This window comes from Galeopterus variegatus, unplaced genomic scaffold, assembly GCF_000696425.1.
Source record: "Galeopterus variegatus unplaced genomic scaffold, G_variegatus-3.0.2 Scaffold1700, whole genome shotgun sequence".
Taxonomy (NCBI): domain Eukaryota; kingdom Metazoa; phylum Chordata; class Mammalia; order Dermoptera; family Cynocephalidae; genus Galeopterus; species Galeopterus variegatus.
Genome location: NW_007727811.1, coordinates 289,122 through 300,180, shown reverse-complemented (window position 1 = coordinate 300,180; position 11,059 = coordinate 289,122). Strand labels below are relative to the sequence as shown.

At 37.4% G+C, this 11,059-nt stretch overlaps 1 protein-coding gene across 1 annotated transcript in view; it reads right to left on the bottom strand.

Moving 5' to 3' along the window:
- NUDT3 (nudix (nucleoside diphosphate linked moiety X)-type motif 3) overlaps nt 1-1,388 on the bottom strand; it is a 45,468-nt gene extending 44,080 nt beyond the window's left edge. The window contains exon 1 of the mRNA XM_008578498.1: nt 1,234-1,388. Coding sequence (XP_008576720.1) covers nt 1,234-1,287 — 54 coding nt within the window. The 5' untranslated portion in view covers nt 1,288-1,388. The remainder of the gene's footprint in view (nt 1-1,233) is intronic.
- Between the last annotated feature and the right edge of the window lie 9,671 nt (nt 1,389-11,059).

Sequence of the window (11,059 nt, the reverse complement as noted above, 5' to 3'; positions counted from 1 at the left end):
GCCAATGTATAGCCAGTGTAAGTCTTTTTTTTTATTTTTATTTTTATTTTATTTTGCCGATATACAATGTGGTTGATTACTGTGGCCCATTACCGAAACCTCCCTCCCTCCCTCCTCCCTCTCCTCCCTCCCACCCAACAATGTCCTTTCTGTTTGCTTGTCGTATCAACTTCAAGGAATTGTAGTTGTTATGTCTTCTTCCCCCCGCCCCCCCCAGGTTTATAGCCAGTGTAAGTCTAAAGGAGTTCAGAACAAGGAACAGAATTCCTCAGGTATTCCAAGGGTAACATTAGTCTAAGAGAGCTTCAGCAAGAGGTGGACCCAAAAGAAATGTAGAATTTAGACTTGTTCTAAGTGCTGTTTTATATGTCCTTAGAATCTGTCTTAAATCTCCTCTAGAACAAAAAAATGGACTTTAAAAGTACTACCTACATGGCCAGGACAAGTAAATGGGGGTGATAAAACTTACACCACCAAGTTATAAGTCCTAAATGAGATAACATAAGCAGAGGAGAGTATGGTGTTGTCACAAGAGGGTATGAGGAAACATTAGTTCCTTCCTCCTGGTTTTGAATTGCAATCCGTTTCTGTTTCTCCCCTAACTGTGGGCTCTTGAAATAAGGGAAGTAAAGGTTCATGACTTTACTACTTTTGACTGTTTATTCTGGAGTATCTGGTAAGGTATACAGGCATGGCCCAGGAATTCAATATGTGCATGCTGAACATCATGTGACTAAATAAAGAAGAGGATACTATTATCTCAAGTTACACCACTAACAGCTTTTGGCTAACAGCATCATGGCTTTAACCACCATTCCATGGCTAGGACCCAGGAAGCACAGAAGAATAGGGCTGCCTCCTCATCCAAAGGTTAATGAGTCATTTATACTAATGCAGCCTGTTCCTCTTATTTCTTAGGGCTGATGAACTATTTGATTCTCCATCTTCTGCCACAGGTAACAGAAGCAATGTTGGAAGAGATCCATGGGAAGTTACAAAGGACTGCCTGATATAATTAGATATAGTTACTACTACAAGCCCTCTTCCCACACAGAATGCCTGATAAACATTACCATGTGATAACTCAATCATCCCTTTAATAAAGAAGGCACGATAAGTGCCATCTTTCTGTGATCATGAGTATGTTTATTCAGTGAGTAGTGATAAACTAAACAACACAGACAGGACAGTTTCCTGATTACAAGGTACATCTGTGCCCTTCTTAGTGCATACCTCCTCACAGACTTCACGGACTGCTGCCACGCTTGGCTCCTCCTCAGGCTCCATGCCTCCTCCGGGGACAATCCATCGGTCTGGATGGCGACTACTGCTCACAAGTAGCACCTGAAATCATAGAGGTCACATGGGGGGTTAAAATTTCAAAAAGACACATTCATACAAATTCAGAGTTTTAACACCACAAAGCTGAAAATAACTAAGACCTATTATTTGTTTATACCTCTCCAAATCATTTCTTATAATGTAGTTTTCATTTCTGTTTGAAAAAGTAGACAATCTGCCTAGTAAAAGCAAAAGGGCATCTGAACCAGTGGCCATTACCTCTACCCTCCCCTCAGACTCTCAGTTATTTGTCCTACCTAGTTCATCCTTATTTTCTTTAAAGCCCTTTGAGAACATAGACCTGACAGGTGAAACAGACTTTAAAAAAAAAAAAAAGATTGTCACTGATGAGCCTGTAAATGTTAAAAAAGCTGGTCAGAAGAGGCCCTTGACCATAGTTGCAACAACAGTCCAACACATTACCTCCAAGTTTCTCATTTCTGTATGTCCCCAGTTCCTGATCCATCAGATGGTCATAGGCCAATGCAACATACCACCCTAACCTCTAAGTGTACACTTGGAACCTAACTCTCCTTTCCACACGAGAAGTAGAAAAATTCCTTTTGTTACACTTTCAATTGAGATAAAACTAAAAATTTTTTATTAGGAAATTTTATTAAGAAATGGAAAGAAAACCAAACAAAAACACACACAACACACTTACACAGAATGTAGTTTTACTAATTCAAATTTAATCAGCATTCTGAATTTCCTTAGTTCCTTTTTCATACTCCTCTCTGGGACGGATGCTAAACAAGGTCAACTGACTCCTTATTTGGAGGTAGATTGGTTTGGCATTTTTCCAGAACTAAAAGAATCCTCAACTACTCCCTAAACTGTCATTTACTGATGATGACTTGTAAGCTTCCATCCCTTTTCCAAACCATATTCCTTCTGAGCACTTCACTTCTACTCTGCAGCCATCCTTGTTGCCTGAAAGAAAGTGCTACTTCCTCATTGGCCCTTACAGACTCTACTACTGTCTTCTGGTTACTGACCTCCCAGTCATCTCCCCTCTTTCCCTTTAAGTCTCTGCAACTATGGGCCCTTGGAAATTCTAACTTCATCTTTAGCTCCTTTTTTCCTCCCTGTCATGATAGATTCTCCTGACGCTCATCTACAAAACCTATGATCTGCAGACTCAGAAGAGACCACGAAGTTACAGGAAAGGAATCCATAAATCCATATCCAGTTACCGATATATATAACCCACAAACTGAAAAATGTCTAACACTTACAAGTACTATTTTAAAATATACATGTAAAATTTCTGCTTTAATGCAAAATAATTTAGAATACAATGAAATCCACAGTAGTTTTTGGTTGGTATGTATATACATTCAATTAAAGGATACTAAAGGTACAATGGGGAGGCTCCATGAAATTTTATTATTCAAAAACAGTCCTTATTGGACTCCAACCTCAGACCACATGCAAAAATTAACTCAAGATGTACCAACTTAAATTTAAGAGCTAAAACTATAAAACACTTAGAAGAAAACATAGGGATGAATCTTCATGGTCTTGGATTTGGCAAGACATGTCAAATTCTTATATATGATACCAAAAGCATGAGCAACAAAGGAAAAAATAAACTGGACTTCATCAGAATTAAAAAAAATTCTGTGCATCAAACAATATTATCAAGAGTTTGAAAAGACAACCTACAGAATGGGAGAAAAATATCTGCAAATCATATACCTTATAAAGGTCTGGTATCTATAATACTTAAAGGAACTCTTACAACTCAACAACAAAAAGACAAACATTTCTACAAAGATATACAAATGGCTAACAAGCACATGAAAAGATGCTCAACATCACTAGCCATGAGGAAAATGCGCAATAAAACCACAAGGAGATACCATTTCACACCAACTAGGATAGCTATAATTCAAACAAATGGAACATAAGAGCTGGCAAGGATATGGAGAAACTGGAACCCTTGAACATTGTTAGCAGGAATGTAAAATGGTCCAGCCATTGAGGAAAAAAGTTTGGTGGTTCCTCAAACAGTTAAACATAAAATTACCATATGATCTAGTAATTCCATTCCTAGGGATATACCCAAAATAAAAACAGTATCTGAAAACAGATACCTGCACAAAAATGTTCACAGCAGCACTATTCACAACAGCCAAAAGGTAAAAACAACCCAAATGTACATCGATGGATGAATGGATAAACAAAATGTGGCATATACTTCACACAATGGAATATTACCAGCCATAAAAAGGAATGAATTACTCATACATGCTACAAAATGTATGAACCTTGATAGAGTTTGGATGTGTCATTCCCCCACAACTCATGTGGAAATCTGATCCCCAGTGTGTCAGTTTTGGTAGCTGTTTGAGTCATGAGGGCAGATCCCTCATGAATGGATTGATGCTCTCCCTGGGGGGTGGGGGTAGTGAACTAGTTCTCACTTTATTAGTTCCCGAGAGAGATGGTTGTTTATAGGACCCTAAAATCTCTCTCCTCTCACCACATGATGTGCTTGTACCACTGGGCTGGCCTGCCATTTTCCACCATGAGTAGAAGCAGCCTGAGGTCTGCACAAGACACAGCTGTTCCAGAATCGTAAGCCCAATAAACCTCTGTTCTTCATAAATTACCCAGTTTCAGGTATTCTGTTATAGCAACTCAAAAACTAATGCAGACCTTGAAAACATTATGCTAAGTGAAAGAAGTCAGACACAAAAGGTCACATATTGTATGATTCCATTTATAAGAAATATGCAGAATAGGTAAATCCACAGAGACTGGGGGGAGGGAAAAATGGGTAGCAACTGCTTAATGGTACAGGGTTTTATTTTGGGGTGATGAAAGTGTTTTGAAAGTAGATAAGAAGTGGTGGTTGCTAAACACCAATGAATTGCTCACTTTAAAATAGTTAATGTTATATGAATTTCATCTCAATTTTAAAAACTAGTTTTAAGATCACAATAATTTTTTAAAAGCTGAGGGAATCAGTGCTACTACACCCCAATGGAGAGGCTTTCCAGAAGGTTATCCTTAGTTTTATATTACCAAATTACAAAACTAAAATAATATACTATTTCCACAAAATAAAACGGGATCACTGTCATACTCATTCTCCTTGATAACTCTGACCAATCTTACACTTTTAAACATTCCTTATCAAAAGAAAAATAAAACCAAATAGAAACATGTAAGTTAATTCAAGTTACAAAGTAAAAAAAAAAAAAAAAAAAGGCCTCCAAAGACTCTCTAGACAATGGCATTNAAATAATATATTATTTCCACAAAATAAAACGGGATCACTGTCATACTCATTCTCCTTGATAACTCTGACCAATCTTACACTTTTAAACATTCCTTATCAAAAGAAAAATAAAACCAAATAGAAACATGTAAGTTAATTCAAGTTAAAAAAAAAAAAAAAAAAAAAAAAAAGGCCTCCAAAGACTCTCTAGACAATGGCATTTAAGTCCTATTTATCTAATCAACAAGGAATATTCAAGAAGAAAAAGCAGTAAAATGGGTTAATCCTGCACTGATTTGTTATATAAATAATAACACTGTCTTTCTTCCCCTACTTCCTGGCAAAGTGTTTACCAGCAATTCTAAACCTAAGCATTGCTCAAAGGCTGACTAGGGGCCACCCAATTAAAGTTATAGTCCAGGGCCGACCCCGTGGCTCACTCGGGAGAGTGCGGCGCTGGACCTGCCATGGGTTCGGATCCTATATAGGGATGGCCGGTGCGCTCACTGGCTGAGCGCAGTGCGGGCGACACCAAGCCAAGAGTTGCGTTCCCCTTACCGGTCACAAAAAAAAAAAAGTTATAGTCCAAATGAAAAACATTTACAGGGACATTTCAAAGCTAAAGCAAAGAAAAGGAAACCTCTTATCGCAGTGCGGGCGACACCAAGCCAAGAGTTGCGTTCCCCTTACCGGTCACAAAAAAAAAAAAAGTTATAGTCCAAATGAAAAACATTTACAGGGACATTTCAAAGCTAAAGCAAAGAAAAGGAAACCTCTTATATAAAGCAAAACCATTCAATTTCCAAATTTCAACAAGTGTGAATTAGTAAATCTAGCAAGGTCAAGCGTTTGGATACCTGTACTGCCCAGCAAACAAAAAAAAAAAAAAGAGGAGGAGGAAGAAAATTTACTGCAAAACAAAACAAAAAATTCTTTAGTTTAGCCAGAGGTTTTACTCCTTCCTATGTTATAAAATACTAAATGGTGTTCTGGTCAGTAAATACTTATTCTTTTTTTTTTCCAATGTTAAAGTTTAGCATTTATTTGAATGCCATTCAAAGGCACTCACGGTAGCCAAGGGAGCATTTAAGATCCTGGATTCCAGTAAATTCTTATTCTGAGGCTTGATTTTGAAATATAAAATTCTCTAAAAAGAAATTAAATGGCAAAGCTCCTATAATTTTCTGAAAATGACACACTAAGAAAAAAAACAACAGAATTTGTCATTTATTCAACAGACATTTTAGCATCATTATGAGCCAGGAACCGGAGATGCAGAGATTAAAACCACTGCAATTTTGAGGCAGATCAAAGTGAGGGACTGGCTCATCAGGTATCAGACATTTTATGAAACACTAGTCATTGAGAAAAGTGATTAGTGCAGAGATGGATACTTGGACAAAATAAACCCACCCACAAGTAGACTCTTGGATTCATGATATACGTGGCTCTGTAGAACTTGCAAAAATGAACGTGTGGGGTGGAGTTACTTTGTTTTCCACATGGACACAGGGGGAAAATCATTATATTGATTAGGGACAAGGTAGTGAAAGGATGAAGAAATGCATGAGAATGATAAACATAATGGAGGGGAGAAAGAAACATACCAGGAACAGTAATGTTTTATTTCTTAGGTTTTTTAAAGTTTTTGCTTTAATATTGCTTAATACAAATTTTTAAAAGAATATAAAAGAAAGCCATAGTCCCTGCCCTAAAGGAACTGAGTATATAGTGGAAGAAAATAAAAGAGTAATTATACAGGGTGAGGAGTGCTTTGGTTTGAGGTATGCAAAGGATACTACGATGATACTGAAAAAAGACATATAATCCAGACTGAAAGAAGCAGGGAGGCGGGGGTGGCCAAAGGTATGGTAATGAAAGATCTCTTAAAGGAAGTGACGTAAGCTGAATCCAAACTCCAGAAGGACATTTATTCAACAAAAAAATCATAAGATGTCTACTGTGTACCCATGTTCTTGGGACACAAAAGCAAGGTAGTTACAGGCTCAGCTCTTGAGAAATTTAAAGTCCAGTGGATGAGACAGATAAGAAGTCAGGTGACTCGTTATATTTCGGTGACTGTGACACAGACCATAATGCTCATCAGATATTCCATGTGCTTATCTACAGTATCCAACCCCCCTTGCTGTCAGGTGGGCCCATCTGGCTACTGAAATGGGAGCAAAAGGGATAACTGTTACTTCTGGGCTGAGGCTATTTTTATTTATTTATTTATTTACTACGTAGGAGCTCAAAAAACTGCTAAAAGGAGGATCTATTAGACATAAACAGCCAACTTACAAAATGCGTTATAAACACTGCTTCGCCTTACTTAGCTAATCAGGCTGTTTATTTAACAAAAGAGGAAATTTCCTGCCTAGTACAAAGAAACACCATATTGTGCTATGAACAGATATTGACAATTTTTTATCTTGAGAGCAACAAGGTACTTTAAGAACAATATGCAAAGATAGTCACAGATACAAACTATTATATATAGATATTATTTTTAAGTATGAGTCCTGAGGGTATAGAGTTTAATACTAGATAATGACTGCCTCTGTATGGAACAATTGGTGGTGCTGAGGAGGAGAAGTTTCACTTTAAAACCTTATGTACAACTTGAATATTTCAGAACAAGCATTTATAACTGGCTAAGAAGAATGCTAAGTATTATTTCCTAGGAAATTTCTAAAAGCCAAATAGAGTAAATGAAATACTTAGAATGCTCTAGTTTCTTGAGGTTATTAAAACAAACGAAGCAACAGCATTCCTGACATCCATAAACTGCATTATTTTCCCACACAGTCTTAGAACTACAGGAATACCCTGTCAAATCCCTACTCATTAATAACTGATTTTACCAAGACATATACAAATGATGTCCTCCAAAACACAGGTTCATATGGAAGACATTCACTGTAAACTCAAATGCAGGTATTGTGTTCCCAAAGTAGCATCAACATATTAATCGCATTACAATTTAATTTAAGATGTCTAAGTTTAAACCGCAAGTGTAAGTTTTCTACTTTACACAAGAGGAAAGTCAGGAGACTTTGGTTACAGGTCTGCCTCTAACACCACTCCGTCATACAACTGCAAAGAAAAAAATTACATCTCTCTAGACTTTACCTTTTTCAGTTTCAAGGTGGTCTAACCACCTAAAATCTTTATAGCATCAACATTCTATGATTCTAAATTTACACAGGTATATGTGTCTAGAATTGTGGTTCTTAATTCCACTCCTTCTAAAAATCTATTTTTTCAACAGTACACAGTGCAGATGTTCAAAAGTTACAAAAGGACACAGTGAAAAGCAAGCCTTCTATCCTACCTCTGTCTCCAAAGGAGCTTCTTGTTAAGACTTCTTGAGATATTCTAGCATATGAGGATAAATAAATATACATTTATTCTTTTCTCCCCTCTTTGTTAACCTCAATAGTAACCATCATACACACTGTTCTACTCCACTTTTTCACTTAAGTCGTTAAGACTTCTTGAGATATTCTAGCATATGAGGATAAATAAATATACATTTATTCTTTTCTCTCCTCTTTGTTAACCTCAATAGTAACCCATCATACACACTGTTCTACTCCACTTTTTCACTTAAGTCGTGGAGATCATTTCATCAGTGACCCAAGAGTCTCCTTTTTTTAAAAAAATGATCAGTGATTTTTTAAAAACTTCTTTATTATAGAAAAATTCCAAACATACATAAAAGTAGAGAGAAAGTGAATCCCCAAGTAGTCATCACTTGGCTCCAATTATCATCAATGTTTTACAATCTTGTTTTATTTACCTATACTTCATCCCCAGAGTATCATATAGCAAATTCCAGACATCAATGTATTTTACCACCAACCACTTCAGAGATGTAACACTGAACAAACAGAAACTAACAAATAAGGCTGGCCGGTTAGCTCAGTTGGTTAGAGCATGGTGTTATAACTCCAAGATCATGGGTTCAGATTCCCCTACCAGCCAGCTGCAAAAAACAAAAAACAAACAAAAACAAATAAAAGTCACTAACAAAAACTTTTTTAAAAACCACAATGTCATTATTACACCTAGCAAAACTGACAATTCCTTATTATCATCTAGTAAACAGGCCATATTCAAACTTCCCCAATTGTTACAAAAATTGTTACTTTACAATTGGTTATATGCAAACTTGTTTATTGTACTATTGGTTCTATTCAAAGATCTAAACCAGGTCCATATATCTCGGTATCCATGAAAGATTGGTTCCAGGACCTCCTCTGGATACCAAAATCCACAGATGCCCAAGTCCCTGATATAAAACGGCATAGTATTTGTGTATAACCTATGCACATACTTCCATATATTTTAAATCATCTTTACATTACTTATAATATCTAATATTATATAAATCCTATGCAAATAGTTGTTATATCATTTAAGGAATAAAGACAAGAAAAAAAGTCTGTACATGTTCAGTATAGATGCAATTTTTTTTCCGAATATTTTTGATCCACAGTTGGTTGAATCCATGGATACAGAACCCACGGATTCAAGGGCTGACTGTACTGCATTTGGTTGATATGACTCTTAAGCTTTACTCTAAAACACTACCCCCCTCCACCCTTTATTTTTAAGTCATTTATTTGTAGAAGAAAACATATCACGTATCTTGTAGGATTTCCCATATTCCTGCATTTGCTGATGCCATCCTTGTGATACTATTCAACTCGCTCTTCTATCCTCCATATGTCCTGTACAAGGTAGTTAGATCTTGAAGTATGATCAGGTTGGGATGTGGTTGTTTTGGCAAGAAAATTTTACTGAAGGTGTTATGTACTTCCTATAAAATCACATTGTGAGTTACAAAAGAGATCTGATATCACTATTAGTAATACGAAGATAAAACTATGGTTTCAAGTATTGTCACATGATCTGTCCATCACAGAGCTCAAAATTAGCCTTTCATTTAATGGCTTTAGCATCTATTAATGACAGCCTTCTACATCCATGATTTCATTAGGGAATATAAGTGATTTTCTAATTCTATCATCCCTTCTTTTTTTTTTTTTTGTCTTTTTCCGTGTCCGGCAACGGATCGCAACCCTCACTGTCGCCCCCGTACCGGACCGGGACCGGCAACGGGATCGCAGCCCTCGGTGTTGCTCCCGCGCCTCGCTCAGCCAGTGAGCGGGAACCGGTCTGTATGTGGGATCCAAACCCTCAGCGGGAGCGCCGCCGCACTTCCCAAGTGGCGCACTATAGCAGTGCACTGCCGGGCTGGCCCCCTATCATCCCTTCTATATTTACTAATTAGCTGGAATCATATAAAGAAGAAACTGCCCTCATCAACTTTTTGATTACCTTAATATAGGAAAGGCAAGACAATGCCTGACTTTTTTTCTCCTTATTTACTAATTTTCAGAATAATGAGATAGTGTCCAAGCAACTTCCAAATATTTTTTGGGGGGGCCGGCCCGGTGGCACACTGCTACAGTGCGCCGCTTGGGAGTGTGACGGCGCTCCCACCGAGGGTTCGGATCCCATGTATAGACCGGCCGCTCACTGGCTGAGCAAGGTGCGAGTGCAGCGCCGAGGGTTGCGATCCCGTTGCTGGTCCCAGTCCGGTACGGGCACGACCCTGAGGGTTGCGATCCGTTGCCGGTCACGAAAAAAGACGAAAAGGAAAAAAAAAAAAAAAAAAACTTTTTTGTTGTATCTTTAATAGATTTTTACATTTCACGTGTCTTAATCAATTATAGTCAATTATCTTTTTTTAATGCTCCCATCTTTTACTAGCAAGAGCCACTTCACGTTGGCTCTTTCTCCTTTTTCCCCCAGAACTTTATTATAAAAACTTTCCAACGTAGAGCTAAGTTGAAACATACCACCCATATACCTACCCTCTCATAAATCCTGCTTTATCACTTTTGTCTGTTTGTTTGACATAAATCCTTAGTCTGGGATAGTTTTCTTGCTTTTTGTCACTGAAAGATATCTCAGGCTCATATTAAGCATTTCCTGCTCTAGATCGAGCCCTAGTTCCTTTTAGTGGGAAATGATCTTTAGAGACCTCAACTTACATACTGCCTTCTATTATGTTGTTGTTTCTAAGCCTTTTCAACGACAGACAGGAAATACATATTATTAGAAAGAAAATAAGGAGGAAAATACTTAAAGAGAAAATAAATTATGGATCATACCAATATTTCCATTTCAGACTTAAAGTTACTGGGCTTTTACTTCTTAGATTTTATGCTTTTTTCTTTTATGCTGAAAATTATAATAACATAATTATCTATTTGATTTATCCTATAATATCATTCAAATTAACAGTACTATTTTTTTTTTCCTTTTTGTCTTTTTTACTGACTGCTAACGGGATCGCAACCCTCGGTGTCGCGCCCATACCGGGGACCGGCAATGGGATCGCGACCCTCAGTGTTGCACCCGCACCACGCTCAGCCAGTGAGCAGGAACCGGTCTCCACATGGGATCCAAACCCTC